This window comes from Centruroides vittatus, unplaced genomic scaffold (assembly GCF_030686945.1).
Source record: "Centruroides vittatus isolate TY-2023 unplaced genomic scaffold, ASM3068694v2 contig_900, whole genome shotgun sequence".
Classification (NCBI taxonomy): domain Eukaryota; kingdom Metazoa; phylum Arthropoda; class Arachnida; order Scorpiones; family Buthidae; genus Centruroides; species Centruroides vittatus.
In genome coordinates this window covers 2566635-2588807 of record NW_027122591.1, presented here as the reverse complement: position 1 = coordinate 2588807, position 22173 = coordinate 2566635, and the positions used below count along the sequence as shown (strand labels likewise).

Here is a 22173-nt window from a genome sequence, read left to right as displayed (position 1 = left end):
TCTGGACCACATCCAATTTTCAAATATATATATATATGTAAATTAGCAGACTGTCAACTCCAAATACACTATAAATTAAATTTAGATGTTTTAAGTTCAAGCCAGTATTCCACAAGGAATATAGAAATACTTACAAAAATCAAAGTATAATTTACAGAATCACTATATTTAAACAAAATAATACACTAATAATAATTTCAAAATTAAAAATTTATAAATACTGAATGAATGTTATAATATAAACAATGCAAGGTTGAAAGAACAATAATAATGAAGTTAGCATGAAAGAAATTAATATCTATTTTTTGACAGCCAAATATTGATTTCTGATACTTCACTGTAATAAAAGTTAAAAATTTAAGTATACCTTTACTCTATCATGAAATGAAACGACAAAAGGAAGTTCTTTGAGTATTGTCATATGTCTAATTTCATTTGCTGTGAGAGGACATCCTTCTTTATCTAAATATCAGTGATCAAAACGTTAAAACAACAGTCACAATATGTAATACTAATAGCCATAGTATATTATTATAATTGATTTTCTCTTTTCGAATTTATATAATTTAAAAATCCACAAACCATTATTTTTGCCAATCTGTTCTCGAGTTAAGGAACGCATTCCTATGAATGGTCTGTAACTATGAATTCTTCGGCATCCAAACTGCAAATCTCTTGGCTAAAGTAAAATCATTAAACATTATCGGTTTTTACGACAAGAAAGACAATAAAATAATTTAATTTACTTGAACTTTTTAAAAATCTAAATATAATATATTTATTTATTTTATAATTATATATGAATTATTTTAATTCATTTACTATTATTTACTCTTTCTTACCCTATTTATGGGTATCTCAACTTGTGGTGCTAACCAATGGGTTTCTTCACAATATTGACGTCTAGCATCTCTACTGTATAACTGGCGAAGAAGTGTTACTGTAACCTGGATAACATAAAAATTAAGTGTTTTTAAATTCAAAAATGTGTGATTTACAGTATTCATACAATCGAAATCACGCGCGCTCGGTCAATTCGGCACCAATTTAAAAAATTAATTAATAAAAATTTAACATCGGAAAACGGGTATTTTTACTTTAATCCAGTTTACTAATATGTTTGTAATCGAATTCAGTCAAAAAAGTTTTAATTTCATCATAATTTATTGATGATTTTAATTTTTTAATATTAGAAGGTAATTAGCATAAATTACAAAGTGTCGTGTTTCATCTTCGCTCCCGTTCAAGTTTATTGCTCTAGGCACGCGCCGATGTTTGTTTTTAGTTCTACTGGTGATTAGGCTTTTATTTCAACCTCGTCCGTTTTGGTTACAGAAGATGGGGAGACGGGCGTCACGTGATCGCTTACCTCACATTTTACCACAGAAATTACCTTACCTTGAAAGTTTTATTTTTTTTCTCGATTTTAATTATTATTAACTATCTTTTTTTGATGGATTCTCATACTTATATGTGTTATGAAGTTGCAGATATTTTTTTTATTAAGTTTTACAAATTTATGTTTTTTTCTTCGATTTTTATATATAAAATATACGAAAATTCAAATATTTATTAAAATTTATCAGAAATGCTGAACTATAAGTACAGTGTGTTTTACAATACTATTGCGAACAGATATCGTCAATTATTTTATAAACATATTTATAATTTTAATTTTTATAAATTATTTAAATTGATGCAACGCGACGCGCTCAGAATCAATTAATTACTGTCGCGCGTTACTTAAGATGGCGATGGGACTCGATTCAATTACTTCTTCATTTCAGATGTTAATTAAAGAGTGTTATTTTAATATAATATTAAATAGTGTATGTTTATTATAATTAATAAATCTATATAGGAATAATATATATTAATTACTGATTGTATTTAAAAAATAAAAAAACGGAACAAAAATATAATAGAAAAAAAAATGTTTATACTACACGAAAATGTTTTTTACATCTATTCTATTAGATCTATAATAATCCTAACGATGGTGGACTTCACGCCGATCTCTGAATAAGCAAGAGACCAGATAATTGACATCCAGGCGTTAAGTGTCGCCTGGATGTCAATTATCTCGTCTCTTGCTTACATCTATTCTACTTTCAATACAAGAGTTATATAAATAATAATTAAGATAAACAGCATAAATTGGTAATACAAAAAAATTATATTATATATCATTTATTTATACATTTAAATATTATTCATTTCTATTATTCGTTTATACATTTTACATTATACAATGCTAAAATTTTATGTACATCTTGTATTGCAAGAATTATAATTAACGTATGCAAAAAAAGTTAATTTTTTATTTTCTGGGTTAGGCATAAGGGGTTGCTTTCAGTGACTTGCAAACAGGATTTTTTAGATGCAGTATTCAACAAATAAACAACTTTTATTGATATATATATCTATAAATATCGTTCATTTGTTGGACACTATTCAAAAGGTCCTGTTTGCAAGTCACTGAAAGCAACCCCTTATGCCTAACCCAGAAAATAAAAGAAATACAGAAAAATAGGTAATATAAAAAATGAATACGTTCATATAGTATTAACTTTCTAATTCTATTGTTCTTTCTGAACTTTCTATACATGACTTACATAAATTATGTGAGTGCTCACCACAAATGTATTTATTACATCGAAAACATTTATTTGTCGTCTTTCTGCCCTTTTTATAACCGCAATCAGAACAGGATGATCGCTTCCGTGATGTTGATGCTGCAGATGTGGATGCCGCAGATGTGGATGCTACTGATGTTGATGCCGGTGATGTCCCTGTTGATGCTGTTGTTGATTCTGATTCCGATTCTGATGTTTCATGTTGCAATTTAGAGAATTGAAGGGCTGCCGTTCTAATGTTTCTGGGTAAATTTTCTTTTTGTGCACGTAATTTTAATTGCGGAGTCATTAGTTCGATCGATAGCAGTTTCATGAAGTGTCTTCTGCGTTGATTTTGTGGAAGTTTATTATTCAGATAATAAATGACATGAGAATTTACGGCCGAAATATTTAGCAAACTATAAAAAATAACAAGGGGCCAGCGTCGGCAGTATCTTGCGCAATTATAACGTGACGCCAGTTTATCAACAACGTCGACGCCTCCCTTTGTAAGATTGTAAAACGTTACGATTTCGGGTTTGTTTTTTTCCTCGGTTGAAGAATCAATGCTATTGTTGTGGTGTAAAGTTGATAGTAAGAGAGTTACTTTATTTCTTTTGGGAGAATATGAAACTAAAGTACACTTTTTTTGGAATCCAAACATGCTACTGAATACAGTTCTGTTTCTCGAAGTAATGAACTCTGGCGGTATTTCTCTTTTATTTTTTTTTAAAGTACCGACTGACGTCAGCTTTATGTCTAATAATTTTAATGCAAGTTCGTAACTCGTAAACCAATTATCAAATGTTATATTCCTTCCAGAGCCTGCTACGGGTTTACATAATCTTAACACAACATCTTTAGGAGAATTACTTGTGAAATATTGGCCCTGCGGTTGCATTCCCGCATATACTTCTAAGTTGCTACTATAAAAAGTCCTTGAATCTGTCAAGGCAAAAATTTTTATCCCATATTTTGACGGCTTGCTTGGAATATATTGCCGGAATTGGCATCTGCCCTTAAATGCCTCCAACATCTCGTCTATAGTTAAATATTCCGATGGGCAATAATTCTTTTGGCAATTAGTAACAAATTTCTCAAAAAAATCTCGCACCGCAGCGAGTTTGTCAGTATTACGACGATCATTTCTAGTAGCTTTATCGTCAAATCTTAACGCTCTTATTAGAAAACTAAATCTTTTCTCTGACATCACAGGTTTTATAATTTCTATTCCGAAACCATCGGAGGTCCAAATATCTCGCAAATTTACTGTATTTAATTTCATCACCGCACATGCAAACAATATTCCTATAAAAGCTTTTATTTCACAAATATTTGTTGAGATGGCATCACGCTCGCGGCTAAATTTTTCTTTTATTCTCTCTATATACTTATTTGTATTTTCGACAATATGATTTAATATATCGTCATCAAAAAATAACTTCCAGCATTCCGAAGGTGTTTTGACGAACTTTGCTCTTCCATTTGGGCCAGGCAAATGAGTTATAATATTTTCTTTCTCTCTCCTCTGAGTTTGAAGGGGCATTTCCTTATTCCACCTAGTTACACGGTCTTTACCCATAAAAAATGAACCAGAAGTACTAACCTCGTCTAGGTCTGAACAAGATTGTTCAGATTCAGAGTCCGATTTTCGCTGCTCCAAAATATCATCCTCTTCCTCCGAAGAAAAAACATCATCATCATCTTCAATCATCTCTGTTATCTCCGAAGATGAAAGCAAGTAAAAATTACTTTTATCCATAGCGCTGTTTTAACACAATCGTAAAAAAGAAGAACTATACTCGAAACCAACAACAGCAACAAAAACAATGACGAGCTAATGCGAAAAAACTGCACTTATATAGTATCAGAGTAAAAAGTCACGTGACAGAGAAGGGAGAGGACTAAAATTTACCAAATATGGAAATATGTGAATAGGGTTCCTTATTTGGTAAATTTTTTGTAAGCTCCCTTTTCTGTCACGTGACTCAATAATTACTGCCCTAGACCAAGCCTAACCTTGTTTGGGAATCGAAGTTTTAATTCAAAAAAATACAATTTGACAGGAGATTGATTTATTTTATTTATTTGTAGTTTGGTATCATCTTACGAAGTTTTATGACAGTAGTTCCAATAAAATTTTTATTTATTTAAGTAATTATAATTATTATTTTACCTATCATTCAGTGTTTTTACGGCAAAAATTGAAAATTTTAAAACATTCCATTTCTGGATTCATCTGAAGACAGGTACTAAAGTTATACCATTTATTTGAAAGTTTATTTACATTCTTAGAACAATAATACATATTTGAAAAGACGGCAAACAAAAAAAAAACCCTCATAAAACCCATATGATCTATAAGTATTAAACCAACAGCAATAAAAGAATATTCCAATTCATGAAAGACAAAATATAGGGGAAAAAATGTATTTTATAAAACTTAACATTTTCGATGCTACATTTTTATGTGCATAGTTCATATGTATTTTACAAGCGATTTTTTATATCGTCTATTGAAATGTGTACTATTGTACATGTGAGATTCCAGACAGGGTCCAAATACCTCGCAAAACGTAAGAGAAATAGAAAAATTTCTCTAGAAAAAGGACTGTGTAACATCAATATGTCGTGAAGGTACGAAATAAACAACGTAAGTCGCAGGTGTGACTTGATCATAGGTGTTAAATGTCAAACAAAAAGATTGAACTTCGACTTGGACGCTTGTATCAACGACAAAATTTATATAAAACGCAAAAACAGCATGGCCGGGGAGAAGAAAAAACAATCGCGTGATGGTCATAAAAATGTCATTACATCCTCGATTTCTCTACTATCTAACAGAATAAAATACTCGTTGGTGTAATAAAAAATGAAATTTTTATTATATTTTCTGTAATTTGATTTGTAAATTCAAAAATTAAACTTAAAAAACATCAACTCACTATAAATAATTTTATTTATTGACATCAGATTTGTTAAATTTCACGAAATTGTATTATTTTTAACCTCAGAGTAGTAAAGCTTGTTTTTTCTAGCAAAAATAATAGACTCGCTAGTCCTCAACTGTCAAAAAGAAGAAACTACTAATCGCTTTATTACTTTGTTTTCAAAAACTCCCCTTTCTATCAGCTGATAGTAAAATGGCTAACAAATTGTTTACTTTCACTTAGAAAAATGTGATGATGTCATAAAACTTTATAAAAACATTTAAAAATACCAATGGAAAAATTTAAATTATTTCTGATCAAATTTCAGTTTATTAGAAGTAATTCACTTTAAAATAACGCCATTATAAACAAAGAAGCGCGCGCGCGCGCCACCGCTGCGGCTATTTTTAGTAACAACAACTGGCGGGAAATTTGAAAATTGAAATCCGAGATAACGCGCGCCATAGTGCCGATTTGGCACCAATAATTAATTAAAAATAACGGAACGCTTTAAGCAAAAAATGAATAGCGCATCATAAAATTGAAGAAAAATTAGACTATAATTTACTCTTTCTTACCCTATTTATGGGTATCTCAACTTGTGGTGCTAACCAATGGGTTTCTTCACAATATTGACGTCTAGCATCTCTACTGTATAACTGGCGAAGAAGTGTTACTGTAACCTGGATAACATAAAAATTAAGTGTTTTTAAATTCAAAAATGTGTGATTTTTACAGTATTCATACATATTGAATTTTGAATGTTTTCACTAGGCTTTGAATATTAGCTAAAAGGATCTTTTCTTCCTGACAAGATATATCCAAACAAAGCCATACATGCATGTTTTGTAGATACTAGAAAATAGGCACTTTTAAGTGCTATAAAAACATTATCTTTTCATTAATTTTTTTTTTTTTGGCCTACTTTGAGAATTCCTTGAAATTCGTATACTTTTTCACTATTCTCTAAGAGAATACCAATAGACCAATACTACTTTTTATTAGATTGGTATAAAGTAAGGTCTTATCACAGAGTAATTCTGTCTCAAAACTGAAAAGTGTATATAGAAAGGCTTATGTACTGCACACAGTTCAATACCTAAAGCCAGACTTTAAAGAATTCTTTTGTAAGCCTATGGAATCCAATATTTCACACCAAGCATGTAACAAACAATTCATATAAATGAAAGTTTCTTATTTCTACTTAGGCATTATCCTAGAACTAAAGGATGTCCATCTAGATTTTACACATTTATTTACACAATAGTGGTAATGTCTTAAGACAAGAAAACATATCATCCATATATAAAGATAATAAAAAACTGTTAAAATTAATAATAAACCAAATTGAAATGATACTGTTTTTAATCTTCAACCCTTGTAGCTACAGATCAAAATATTTATTTCTCTAATCCAGTGATGAATGCCATAAATCAAAAAAATTTATTTAGAGGTTGATTACTGATTGCATTTAAACAATATATTGAATGAGTGAACTATCATTTTATGATTAGTCTTCAATGATTTAGTGAAGGAATAAGTCTTCCACCCAAGAATCCATAATGCCAAAATTGTGGGTCCTTTGAATCCAGGTCAAGAATCTCAAGAACTTTTCATGGGTAATCTATCCAGATATAACTTTATACTCTCTGTCAGCAGCCATCCATTATAAGCCTGGTCAAACCCATGATGGGTATAGAATAAAGGTTCTCTTAGTGCCTTCAGTGTAGGGAGTGTCAAAATGAAGAGAGTGGTCTTAACTCTTTAAACACAAAATCAGCCGATTGAAAAGTTGTTAAACTATTTTTGTTATACAAGTTCTCCTGAGGGTAAAACAATTTAGCCATTATCAACAGAGATAAAGTAACTATACAGTGTTTAAAGAGTTAAATGTAGTGTCAATCAGATTTAATTTATACCAAAAAGGTAATCTTATGAAAAAGTAAATCTAAAATTGTTTTACGTATGACACTTTTCAGCATTAAAAAATGAATAAAGTTTTTGTACCATATTCCGATTGCAAACAGCAATTTACCGTTAAGCAAACAAAAAAATGATCTCAGAAAGGCTTTGTCATAACTCAAAACCTGAATGTTAAATCATTTGAACATTGGCTCACAAAGTAATTTAATTTTTTTAAATCAGTTTTCAAACTTTTTTGAGGTAAAATGATCATATTTTAATTAATTAAAAGAAGTACAAATATTAATCAGTCAGTGACTCAATGTAAATGCCTGTTTTTTTTTTTTAGATTGAAATTTTAGGTGCCTAAAAAGTATAAAAAAATTTTAATAAAACCACATAACAGATCCTTATCATCTATTATATAAATAATCTTGTGCGTAACTAAGTGAAAAAAGTTAAACTTTATTATATTAAATTATAACTTTAATTGTAGTGTTTTATTAATAATATTAAAACCATTCTGTACACTAACTTTCTTTGTAAAGGATGTCCCAGCTAAAACCTTTAATTTCAATATTTTGTTGATTGAAAATGCAATATAAAACATAAAAATTATAAAAACTAAACGAGTGTGAACATATATGGTTTTCTTCCATATGTTTGGCATCACAGGATGACCAACTGAAATGGTGGCAAAGGTATTAATGTTGGAGCAGTGTATAAATATACTTATATCACCATATACTTTAAGTACATTTATACATTGCTCCAACATTAATGCATTAGTGAAACACAAAGTCTTCTTGGAATACATAGGAAGTTTCATAAGGAATATAGAGAACAGGCAATATCTAAAAATGGGATAATAACCAACCTTTGTAAGAAGTTTAGGGAAACAAGTTCTGAAACGTATAAGAAATATGTTAGACCTAATGATGATCGTATGCTAAAGAATATTGAAGTTGTCTGCCAAAAAATTTAGTGAAGTCTATGTATGTTGATTAAACACCTTTCAGCTAAAATGAGTATTTCAAAATCCAACTTATAAATGATAAATTAGGAAAGAGCTGAATTTGTACCCATAAAAAATCCATGGTCTACAGAAATCATGTATGTGATTAACAAATGCCTAAATTTCATAAATAGGAGAGTGAATTTTTCAACATAACCCTATATTCTTTCTTTCTTTTGGCTTATTGACAAAGCCCACATTAATCTGTCAGGCTACACAAACTAGTAAAATCCTTGCATGCTTGTCATCTCCATTTTACATCCACAATATCTGACCATTTGGCGCAAAATACTGTCTCATGAAGTGATCAAATGTTTTCTATTTATGGAGAATGTTGACGATGAAAATTATTGTAATCTAAGGAGTAGTTTTTTACTCGTATTACAGGAGATACAGGTAAAAACATCTATAGTATGATTTATACAGGATAGTGCAACACCTCACTTGATGAATAATGTTCTGAATTAAGAAATTTTCCATCACATTTAACAATAGTCTTCTCAAACTTTTTTCCTGAATGTTGTGGAGAAGGATATCCATGGTTTCCATCTTTCTTGAATTTAAACCATAAGATAACATTGCATTTAGGTGAGAGTCTATATATATTGTTCCAGTTTACTGTTGTGATTTTGATGTAAGATAACATCACAGGAAATAATATCAAGGACTACATAAAGAAAAATCACAACTTCACATACTATATTTGGAAATATAGGTCCAAATCATTTAAAAGACTGTGATTCATGTGTCACCAAATTGTTGAAAACTTTATGGTTAGAATAAAGGAAGCTGTTACTCTTGGAGGAGAACACAAAGCCTTATCTAGCATAATCAAAGCAGAACTATATTAAAAAAAAACATCTTAAGACACATTTTCCATAATTGTGCTTTTAATGGTTACTGAACACATCACTGTTTTAGCTGGAACATCCTGTATTTGTCTTTATATATTTTATTTGTTTAACTTTAGATAAGTTTTCAGTAAAAATATTGAAAAAAGTTGCTTCTGTATGTTAATTTTTTTCTTAGGTTTTAAATAGAAAATGAAATTTGTAAAAATTACTTGCCTTAAATAATTGTAACCATTTTTTTACTTCTTGCATTTCTTCAGAAGAAATTTTCTCTGGAGGAGCACCTATACTTAACATAGCTCTCTGATATTCTTTATTAAAAGAGGGTCTAACATCAGGATATGCTAATTCAATTAAACCTAAACAAACATCTCGTAATGTAAGACTAATTGTTGCTAATTCTGATGTACTGAAAGGCATGGTAGATGGATTTGCAGGACCTAAAACAATTTTTAAAAATTTAACTAAAGTTTTATTCAGTTGTAATAATTATTTTATTCTTACCTGTTTCATCTCCATAAAATTCAACATCATATAATGTAGGTAGGAGATGACCCAAAAATGCACAAAATAAAGTTAACTGAGGAAGGAAGTTTTCCAAATCTGAAGATGACAAAGGAACACCTCTTGCTAATAATTGAAACAGTGATGTCTGTGAACTATAATGATGAAACATTTACCAATATTTTATTTAATAACTTTTAATTAAATGACTTGTGATTATATCCAGTACCAAAATACTTACTCGAAAACAGCTGATGTTGTAGACGAGACCACAGAATACCACAAATACCGAAGAAATTTTGGTTTAAAAGTCAGACTATACAGTAATCTATTTAAAATATATTGGCAATTTCAAATAAATATAAAATTTGTGCTTTAGTTGATAAATTAATAAATGAAAAATATCCATACCGATATCTATGAATAGCTAATTTATGATGCAATAATAATGTATGGCAGATACAGCACAGTGAAATTAATGTTTGACTATTTCCTTCTTCTGTTTCTACAGCTGATAAGAGAATATTAACATGTTGTTGGTTATTCAGCATTTCAATTGAAACTTCAGAAATTCTTTCTAATTCTTCATCCTACGCACAAAATTAATTAAACAAGAACTTATTATAATTAAATATTGATTTGATTTTTATAATTTTTATTTTTAATGTTCTTAAAGTCTAATTTTTTATTATATAGTTCTTCAGATATAAACATTTCAAACAATTCTATAGGTTTAGGTAGTGTAATTGGAAATTATTTATCCTTTTGCTTCTATTTCTTTTTCTTTTAAATTTCAATATGTAATCAGTTCAAACACCATTACTTTCTAGGAATTATCACATCCACAGACTCCAAAAATAATTGACAATGTAACCATATGATAAGCAGGCATTATTAAATTTAATAATTAGAATTAAGTTACTTAATTTAGAATATTCTGGAAGAAAAGATCAATCCAGAATGGGACTCAAATCTGCAATTGCATATTAAGCAAGAGTTGTGGATTGAGTCCCATTTCAATCAACCTTTTCTTCTTGAATATTCTAAACTAATTAATTTAATTCTAATTATTAAATTTAATACATGACAACAACTTAACCACTTAACTTTAGCCTAAATTACTTTATAACTATATATTTAATTACTAAAGTTATGATCTTCTGAATTTGATGTTATCATTTGATTAATTTACAATTTCAGGCTGTTTTTTAATGAAAAAAATTATGTAATAATATAAACACTACATATTTTTTATAGCAAAAAAATTATCATTATATAATATTATATACATACATACATACATTAAAAAATTTATAATTTTACCACTACAATTTTGAATACAGAACTAAAGAAGAATATCAAAATTTACTTTTAAAACTTAATTTGAAATTAATTCTATCTAATCTATAATTTAATATACAGCTGACCCTTGATAATCCAATGCTTTTGTAATCCGACATGCTCAATAGTCCGATGCGCTTCCCGTTACGTGTCTGCTTGCACAAAAGGATGTCGCAACATGAATCTCCCCACCCAATTCTTACACGATGACACACATTTCTTGTGTTTTCCGTGAGCAGTTCTGTACGTACTGTATTATTTATGCTTATACATACTGTATGTATACATTTATTAGCTTCCATATTTCTTTTAATAAACATGTTTTAGTTAACCTAAATGGGTGTTTCATTTCCATATTAACCTAGGCAGCATTTTACTCATAAAATGTAGGAATATTGTAGGCTACTGCTAGCAAAACAATGCCAAATATGTAATCACTTTTGGTAGTCCGGACACTTTTGGTAATCCGACACCCCTTTGGTCCCATACCTGTCAGATTATCAAGGGTCAGCTGTAATCTTAATCCTTTGGTATTAGATAATTTTCAATTCTGTAGTGCAAAAATATACATTATAACTATTACTTAGGATGATTATACGTAATGCTCAAACTGTATTTAAACTTAGCTCTTTAATTGTTAAAATTACCTGATCTTCGTCTTTCATATCTTCGTCTCTTTCGTCAGCTTCATTTAAGACATCAACATCTTCTGAAAATGCTGGAATAACTGTCACCAAATGTCTTAAAACATGTAAATAGTGAATAACTGTATCTCGTGACAAGATTTCTGCAAAAAATTATTTATGATTAGAAAAGATAAACTATTAATTATAAAACAGACAGGAAATAAAATTAAAGATAAGAAAACTAATAACCTTCTCCAAAAAGTGAACTTCTTTAGGAGGAGAACTAAAATAGTATTGGAATTAGAACTACATAGAATAAAAATTTCCAGTCTTTAATCTAATATTGGCAGAGTGAGTGAGAAACAAAGAATTTGAAATAAATGATGTATCAATTTAAAAAAGCATTAAAAAAAAGTATCTTATGTAAGAATTACATATAAGAAATAAACAAATAATGAGGTAGAAGAGAAAATAAATGGAAAAATATTGTTGAAATCAACTAAAATAATGCTAAACGGATGAAAACTATTAGGAATAAAATTGAAGCAAAAATTCATATTTTTAGTTTTTAAAATTTATGAAGCTTAATTCTTTATTATGTTAATTTTCATCCATAATTTTGATAGCAGTTTTGAAGTTCAAATGCCAGTATAAACTATAGTTAAAATCATTCAGAAACTTTCATACATTTCAGAACTGTTTAACAATTTCTTTAATACATGCCCAAATGATTAAATGTTTCTAATTTTTTCTTTGACACTATATTTAAAAACAAAATATTTATTTTTTGAATTTTACATTAAATAATAGATAACAAATTTTATTTTCTCTCAGAAGAAAATCTCCTGTAATATAATTACAAGATATTTCTATAAATAAGTTTCCTCCAAAAACAAGCTTTTATGTTTATTTCTTATTTTGGTGCCACAATTTCTGAGATGATAACTTCCTCCAAAATGAACAAGCATACGCTCTTTCCAAATTAGTTTATTATTACAGTAATAACAAATAGTTTAGCCCATTCTTAAAGATTGCAACATCTTGCATTAACATGCAATCATAAGGAAGGGATAGTGCTAAAAAATATCATACAATTATCTGACTTAAAAATGTTCTTTGGAATTATTTTGTTATAAATAGCATAAGCGACAATAAAAAACGAGTTTATGTTATTTGATTAATTTAATTTGGCTGCATATAAAATGGATTACAAGTGCCAGAACAGAAACTCAGTAGCTCAGATCAATGTTAGTTTAGTATTGGCAAACTGAAGATGGAAAACCAAAAAATAATGTAATTTTAATTAAGTTACAAAACTAAGTTTGAGCTTAGTTTTTATAATCATTATTTTTACACTAAAAGCTTTACTTTCCATATATAAACTATGGAAACTAAGCACTAAGCCCAAGCTTTATTTACAGAAATATTCAATATATTATAGAACAAATTCCAATATAAATTATTAAATTATTATTATTTTTTATATTAAAAAATTATCATATTAAAACCATTAGCTTCAATAACTATTATTTATATCGTAATTCTACAAAATAATGTATTAATAAAAAAATACAACATTAATATAAAATTCCAGTCTGGTAATTTAATCATTTCTAAAATTTATAAATAATCTTCATAAATTATTCATTAAATTAAAGTATAAATAATATTGATCATAATATAAAATTTTTTATTTTTAATATATATTCTGAATATAATAAATCTGAAAAAAATATAAAAATAAATTAAGCACAGGGTTCGAAATTAGCAGTTGTTCAGCTGTCCAAAGCAACCAAATGTATTGTACTTTTAAAGCTGTCCAGTGGGCATTTATTTATTCATTTGATTTCTTATTTTTTCTTAACTTTTTGTACTTTGTGCATATTTTATCCCATTAAATAGTAATAAGTTATTTTTATTTTTAGTAGTGGTAGAAACAAAACAACCAAAAGTTTGAGACATCAAATTGTCAAATTTCATTATGATGACAAATCCATATGGCCACCATAGAATATGAGAGCAGAAACCACCACAAGATGAGAAATTAAGCATTGACAACTGAAGGAAATATACTGACAACTCATGAAGTAATAGTCATTTGTATGAACTGTAGAACACTGTTATGTTTTAAAGACTTTAATTTATTATTATTATTATTATTATATTGTCTCATATTCATTAATTTTAAGAATGTTCTTTGGGATTTTGTTATTTGTTATAAATAGTATAAGATACAGTAAAAAACTAGTTTACGTTATTTGATTAATTTAATTTGGCTGCATAGAAAATGGAACCAAATTCAAGCCATTCAAGGCCATACCCAATTATACTTGGGTAAACCTAATGGCATCAGTTAGCCAAACCCGATATACTCATTTGCAATGTAGTACAGCTTTAAACTGATAGATTATGCTAAAATTTTGAAAAATCTGATATTATTATTTAACTGACCAGTTTATCTACCCTCTAAAACCATCTTCAAATTTCATTTTTGGGTGCATGATCGATTGGCATAAACCAATTTAAATCAAAACTTGTGGAAAGAGTTTATTAAAGAAAATGGAGATTTGAAAGATGAAAATGTTAATCTTCAATGAAAAATTGAAATTTTTATATTGATACAGATAAAATATTAATCAAATTTTTTTATTTAGTACAATAATTAATGAAAATTATCACACGACAGGTGACATCATGTTGTCTTTATTTAGTGAAGAAATCGTATATTGTTGCCAGATCAAAATGTAAAATAAACTTTATTATAAATAAAATAGTACACACACAAAAATAATGTATTATTATTATTTGTAAATGAGCCAAGAAAAATAACTTTTATAAATGACAGAATAATGTTAGACTTAACTCAGACAAAAACTTGGCGTGTGGCCAGCACATGTCAAAAAACTCAGCCTTGAATAGATTAAATTACAAATTTGATTCAAACCTATATAAAATATTTTCAGAAACATGTTACCAAATAAAAAATTCATCTGTAATATCTTGTAATATTAAATTAATTTAGTTTTCTGTTTTATACAAAATAAAATACATAAGAAAAGGCTTATTTTTGTCAGGACTGATAATTTTCCTGAAATAGACAAGTTTTTGTTTTATTCAAATTCTGAATTGAACAAGTTGTACTGTGTTTTAAACAGAAAAATCATATCGCACCTCAGCATGAAGTGACACAACTCAAAAATGCAGTATTTGAGAAAAACTTACTTAACGATTACTATAAAACTTAGTATAAGCTGCTTTTAAATTTCAGGTAAGTATTTATGGCAGTAAATTCTATTCTGTATTCTATTAGTAACTTATATTCTATAGCAGTGATTCTCAAAGTGGGGGTCGTGAAAAATATTTGGGGGGGTCGCTGAAAAATTGATGCCAGATCAATTTTTTTCAAATATTTTATAAATTTACTATGGATTCATGTTTAGAAATACTAGAAATAAAAAATATATAAAATAATTTTTACTTAAATAAATTGCACATATAAATAATAAAAATAATATAAATATTTAAATACGAGCCTAACCCCCTCCCTCCGGGATGTTTTTTCACACATACTTATTCTTCGGGGGTCCTTTGAAATTTTTAAGTGCAGAAGGGGGTCGCGGTCCAAAAAGTTTGAGAAACACTGTTCTATAGTATAGTAATTATATATCTGTAGCTCTGCTCTCGTCAAATGTGAGATGTTATCAGTTAAATATAGGTGAGGTTTTTGAGTTATGTCACTTTTCTTGCTTTTCTATAAACTTTGTTATTTTGCGAGATAGAGATGTGATGTTTGTTGTGAATGTTGGAGCACTTCATACATATTTTTCAATGACAATCTCAAAATTGCCATTTTTTGAGTTGTGTCACTTTCCTTGCTGGGGTGCAATATGTTTCATAAATAAGTTTTAATTTAATGATTAAATAATGGGTACCAACACTTGATTAATGAATTTTTTAATTCATTTCATGTGTTTATATTTTCATTTTATTTATATGTAGTGTTAAAGAATGAATTTTATTCACTATCCAATTAATCATTAGTTTGGTGTACCTATTAAAAGGAATTTTAACATATGATCATTAACATGATTTTTAATACTGTAACCAGTAGCAGATTATGTTTCTTTTGAGGCCCTAGGTACAATTTTGTTGTGAAGCCCTTATGTGTTTATATATATATATATATTAAAAACATAAAAAGACAATAAAATCATCAATTTATGAGTTACATCACTGTTCTTGCAAGGGAGCTAAATATACACTTTTTAAGCATTCACCAAACTTTTAAAGGCAAATTATCATTTTATGTAATTTTTCAGGCCCCTCCAGACAACAAGGCTCTAGTTGCATGTCTAGTGTACAGTACCTATTGAGTAATCCACCACTGACTGTAACCAATTAATGCTTTTTGTACATTTCTTTTTATCATAGAATTCTTAAGTTTTTAAATATAATTTTGCTTCATTAAATAATTTTCTTGACAAATTTTGAACACACCCAGTAAGAATTTATAGGCTTATTCAAATGTTTCAAAGTTGGCACCTATGGTAAGCTGCCCGAGATGGTCAAGATTTCTTTTTATGTTTACACCTAATGAAACACTGTGTGTGCAAACAATAAAAAAACTTTGTATTTTTATGTAGGTGTGGTAATTTTTGTATTAACTGGTACTTTCTTAAAACAGTATGCATCCTTCAGTTTGGATAACTGATTTCATTACAGGACAAGCAGACATCTAGAGCTGGTTGCACATTGGACAACTATCAGATATTCTTAATTTCTAATTCTGAAGCAATAATTTCACTTCATGATATTAAATGACATACCTGTCTGAGGAGAAATTAAAGCTAATACAGCATATAACAACCATGGTGAAGGAGATATTGTCAAGCACTTATAACGGTTAGAATCTTCCATTGGTAATAAAGCATCTAATATTTCAGAAGCTTTTATAATATCAGATCTAGATGCAAGGGAAGGCAATAAAAAGTTTATCACTTGTAACAGTAAAGGCCCTTGAAATACTTCCTGAAGCATATATTGGAGGACTTGTATCCTAAATAATAATAGTAAATATTTTACAATTTTTTATTTTAATAAATATAATTTTTATAATCCTCAAACTTACCTATACAATGAAGAACTTTCAATTAACAATGGTCCCACAAAAAGATCTAAGAGGGAAGAGGCTATTGGAGTTGGAGGATTTGGTGAATTTGAAATAGAATCTGGTACACGATTTTCCAATATAACAAGGAGATGTTTAAAATACCCTAAAATGTTAAAAGATAAATTAAAAATTATTGACAAAAATATTCATTTTTCTTTCATTATAATAAGGATTTTATGTTTAAGTTTAAATTAAATTCTAAACAGTAATAGTGTCAGGAGTCAAATATATCGGAAAGACATATACAGTATCTCTCAATGTATATTGAATATGCTTTTCAATAATACAGTAAAAGCTCTGTAATTGCACATTTTTCACATTCAGTTTGGTATTTGCAATAGTTTTTCATATTCAAAAAGTTAAAATTTGTTTATTCACAAAAGTATTAACAAAAATAATAAATGAACAGATGAAAAATTAAATAATTTTTAATACCAATTAAGAGAACAGCAAGCAATCAAGTATTAATTTTTATAATGCTTTTATCTTAATGTGTTCTACTAAAATTCATATGGTAATTAATCCATTAGACAACTGTTAGGCCACCACCTACAAGTATATCTCAGTTTCTTGTTATTTTAGCAAATGCACATATGTAAATAGTAAATGTGTTTATTAATACCTGTGAAATCCAGAATCTTAAAGATATTTTATTCCATTTTTAAGAAAATTTTTATATCACATCCATCCATATCCGTTGTGATTATTATTTAAACATCGCACAAGTTACAGATTGAATAACGCTTCCTATCAACCAATGGACAAGAATTTTAACAGTCAGCTGCTAAATGATAACATCCGATTGTGAAAGGAGAGGAAAGTAAGTGACACCATTGCATCAACGCAAGTCATTGCTTAACTAGCACCCATGAAATCAACCTTCGTTTCTAAACAACAGCCGATCACATGACCATTTTCCTAGGCTAAACGCAAAGGATGAGACACCAAGAGTTCCAGACGTTTGTCATAAGGAAGTCCCATGTTAACAATAAACCAGTAAAATTTGCCATGAATCCCAATCTGGACAACACATTGTCATCAAAAGAAATTGCTAATAAACTAAAAGGCAAAGCACCCATAAAATATGGGACAAAACAAAAGATAAAGAATGCAACCGGAAGCTCTATCCAGACCATTGGCATGGCGATGTCAGCATTTAAATTCCGAGGTCACAAAGCCATTTAAATTCTGAGGTCATGTAAGATAGTACAACCTGATATCACTGGTCCTTGTGGGGGAGTTATCAGCAAGAACCTCCTCAAGAATGAGAACTTGGTAGTCGATTTTGCAAGAGGACAAATTATTTTACCCAACACTAAAATTATTCATTTTTGTTCACCTTGCTCACCTCGCTCAAAACTGAGGCATAGATGGAAATGTCAGACCATATGGAAGAAGAGATGAATATACTAAGGATTGTGTCAACCTCCAGAAGCAACCAGAAATTGCAGAGGCTATGCTAATCCTAAAAGAAGAGCATTCATTTTGAAAGCTCCATAGAAGTAGGCATTCGCCAAAGGAAAATAGATATTAGTCCCAAGAAAGTAGCATTCGTCCATGGAAAAGTTGGAAGAAGCTCTATATACCTCTACCTCCATAAAACAGATCTGATCCCTGGAGAAGATACTCACCATTCCCTCGATAGAGAACTCTCCTAGATCAATGTTATATCAATGATCAACAAAGACCTGAGATATTGTGGATAGATAAGTGTAAACTCGTTCTCTGCATTCAAGAAATTAGGGATAGCCTCATGGCATAGGAATTAGAATAGTCGCCACCTTGTGTAATTTTATATTTAATAGCATTTAATCACCTACTGTAGAATACTTATGTATATCTTAGATTTAGAGTATATTAAACTTTTATTTGTTGAGTTAACACCTGTCTGCCTGTCTCATTCAGTACCTGGCACCTATTGGCTTACCCATCACAATCTCCTCACTCAATTTTAGCCCTCTTAGCCATCCCAAAGACAACATGAGTGGTTTTAGCCAAACCATGCCAAGTAAGTGGCAAAAAAGGAAACCCTCTTATTGCCCCCAGCTTCTCACAATACCCAATGTAAATGTCTGCAATATGCTCTATTTGAAGATTTTAATTATTTCTTTTATACAGATAAAAGTCATCTAAATAAAAAAGATTCCAGTAGCAAACTATCAAAAAGACCAAATTGATGTCCTTCAAAGATAAAATTAAACAGTGCTATTGTAAGGAGAAAACTCAGCAGCTTTGATTTATCATGCTTTAATTGTTAATAAATTTACTGTATGATACATTAAGAAAAAAAAAAAAGACGAACTAAAATGCAATAGAAAAATTTCTTAATATAAAAACATGTTATTTTCTAATGACAGGGCTCATAGTAGTAACAAGATTAAAAAACAAGTTACATAACTTGTTTTTTTTTGCCAGGAACAAGTTACATAACTTTCCTGGCAAAAAAATTTAAAATTGTGTGAGGCACCATCAGTTATAATACTTTATTAAAAACTTTTAGTTATTATTAATTATTCTAAAAGAGCAAAAAGCTTAATTTTGAGGATAGAGATGATTTTTATAATAAAAATTGTAAATGCTAATAACAAGTAAAACATTCATTAAGTTCAATCCCTCTCAAGATATCTCTTCAATCCCTCCCATAGAGGACATACCTCTATCTCTCCACCTCAACCTTTAACTACCAAAATTGAACAGCATCGATCTCTCTGCAAAATTTAAGAAATTTTTGACAAAAGGCACAAAAATTTAAGCTTCAAAGTAAATGAACAAAATTGTGCCACACAAATATCCATACATAAGAAAAACTGTCAAATACATTTTGCATTTCTCAACATTTCAAAATCTCATGTCCAAAAATATAAAAATCTTGGGAGGGATAATTTTTTGACTGATTGATATCTTTACCTCTGTTATATATGTATATTGTCACATGTCTATACATAATCAACATATATTATAATTAAAGTTCTGATTTCACAATATTCTGGAAAAAAAAAACCACTGGTAAGAATGACTTGACATTTTGCATGAATATTCATAAAGCAATAAAATTTTGTTTTGTGAAGAAAAATTTTAGTTCAACACTCTGCTAGTAGGGGGACAATTCATGCTTTGGCCACGTTTCTTTATGCAGTGCTCGAGAAGCACTTTACAGCAAACACTCTGAAACCCATGTTTAAATGCAGCGCTGCAATGTAGCGAACCGTTTGTAAATGTTTGTTTGCTGCAAGAGATAACTGCAGCAAAGATAAAGCAGCTTTTACGTCCGCTACACGTGTAAAGCAAAATGGACGCTTGTGTGTATAAAACGATATTATGAGGTAAAAATAAAAAAGTCAAAATGACTGTTGATAAAAATATTATGGAAAGATTAAGAAGGATTAAATTTTATAAAATGACTCTGAAAGTTGTCTAAAGAATAAGAAAATACTATATTTTAAATATAATTATACATCTATCTCTTTTCTTTGTTCACATTTTCGGAAAGAGAAATGCTCAATTCTTTATATCTCATTATTTAAGTATTGTAGTTTTGGCTTTAAAAAGCACTACTTTTGGCTGTAACTGGAATTAAAGGATAAATTACGGCAGCCGTGTTTTGCTCAAGCGGAAAGCATTTCTAAACTGTGATGCAGCAATGTGTAGCGATAGCTGCTTGTGACGTCATTTTTGATACACTCTCGCTTTATAAAGAAGCATGGCCTTTATTACAGTGGAAAGCAATACAAAAGTAAAAAAACATTTACAAGTGACATAACAAATGTTCAATATGCTATCCTTCACGTCCTAATGGATGTGAAGGATAGCATATTGAACAAGCTGAAATTACAAAATACCATGTTCAACAACAGATATGAATGTTTCTGTAGAGATGATGTGGATAGGATGCATGATGCTGGTTTTCGTTTCTAATAAATTTGTAATGTGTCCATTAAACACAACATTCTTTAAATGTCCCTAAAGCCAAAACTCACATGGGTTCGGGTCTGATGAACATGCTGGCCATATTACAGGAAAATGGTGGCTGATTAGTCTGTCATTTCCAAAATGCCCGCAAAGCAACTACTTCACTGATGTCAGTTATATCACAAATGTTTGTGATGTGTACGTGTCACATAAGTAATTTGCATCTTTTGATACTGCCAGTATACATCACAGATTCCCTTAGCAGCAAATTTTTGAATTAAATTTTTTCTTCACCAAATAAATCCATTGCTTCGTGGATATTCACACAAAATGTCAAGTCATTCTGACCAGTGATTCTTATTTCAGATCATAGTGAAATCAGAACTTTAATTATAATCACTCTGTATTATAGGCAGAAAAGTAAAAATGGCACCTTAAAAGCAACAAGAAGACAAAATGAAAAACCTTGTAGCTGATATAAATTTTGTCTAAAATAAAGTTATAACTTTTAAAATTTAATCCTGTTTAATTAATGATAACTAATAGACCATATATACAATGTAATCTCATTATTTTTGCTTTAACAATAATTTAAAATTATTAATAGAATCTTACTAACAAAAACTTTAAAAGTCAATGATTATGAGATAATTGTCAGATAATTATATACAATATCATCATAAAAAACACTGTAAAATATACATGGCATTTTATAAACAAATTTCCAAAATCTACCTGTTTTTCTGCCAGTGATTTCACTTATTGAATATTACTATATAAAACTGATAAACTGGGCAGTCTCTGTCACGGTATACCAAAAAAGGCCACTAAGGGCGCCCCTAGCTATTATTTAAATTAACAATAAATTCATTTTTGTAAATAAACAATAATGTAAATTTTGTAAATAATGTAATGTAAATTTTTTAAAATAATTTTGTAAATAATGTAACAATAAATTCAGTTTTTTGCGTAACAATATTAAAACAATAAATGCAGTTTTTTGCATTTTAGTAGGGTATGCCATGAGAATGCACATTAACCTTTTCCATGCAGTTAGCTACCGATCGGTATGTATCACGTGACTTCTTCATTTATCAGTGATGCGAAATGTACCAATCGGTAAAAATTAAAAAATTAATCAAAAAATTTGATTAATTTGCATTATATTCAAGTTTTCCAGCAATCTTTGCTTTGATTCGCTCCTCTTCTGTAGGTCGATTAACTTTGTTTAAGCCAATAAGTGTTTCGTTACCACCCCTTGGGCCATAAATATTTCAGTAAATACATTCCCCTACTATTCTACAGTAAAT

At 29.1% G+C, this 22173-nt stretch overlaps 1 protein-coding gene across 1 annotated transcript in view; it reads right to left on the bottom strand.

Annotated features, from left to right (window-relative positions):
* Window positions 1–22173, bottom strand: part of LOC136984034 (ubiquitin-protein ligase E3C) — a 50919-nt gene that overhangs the window by 3544 nt on the left and 25202 nt on the right. Inside the window, exons 8-17 of the mRNA XM_067280949.1 lie at window positions 16913–17057; window positions 16611–16840; window positions 11806–11945; window positions 10229–10407; window positions 10059–10145; window positions 9818–9972; window positions 9530–9753; window positions 6124–6228; window positions 583–679; window positions 368–462 (exon numbers count right to left, since the gene is read on the bottom strand). Of these exons, the coding sequence (XP_067137050.1) occupies window positions 368–462; window positions 583–679; window positions 6124–6228; window positions 9530–9753; window positions 9818–9972; window positions 10059–10145; window positions 10229–10407; window positions 11806–11945; window positions 16611–16840; window positions 16913–17057 (1457 nt within the window). The remainder of the gene's footprint in view (window positions 1–367; window positions 463–582; window positions 680–6123; window positions 6229–9529; window positions 9754–9817; window positions 9973–10058; window positions 10146–10228; window positions 10408–11805; window positions 11946–16610; window positions 16841–16912; window positions 17058–22173) is intronic.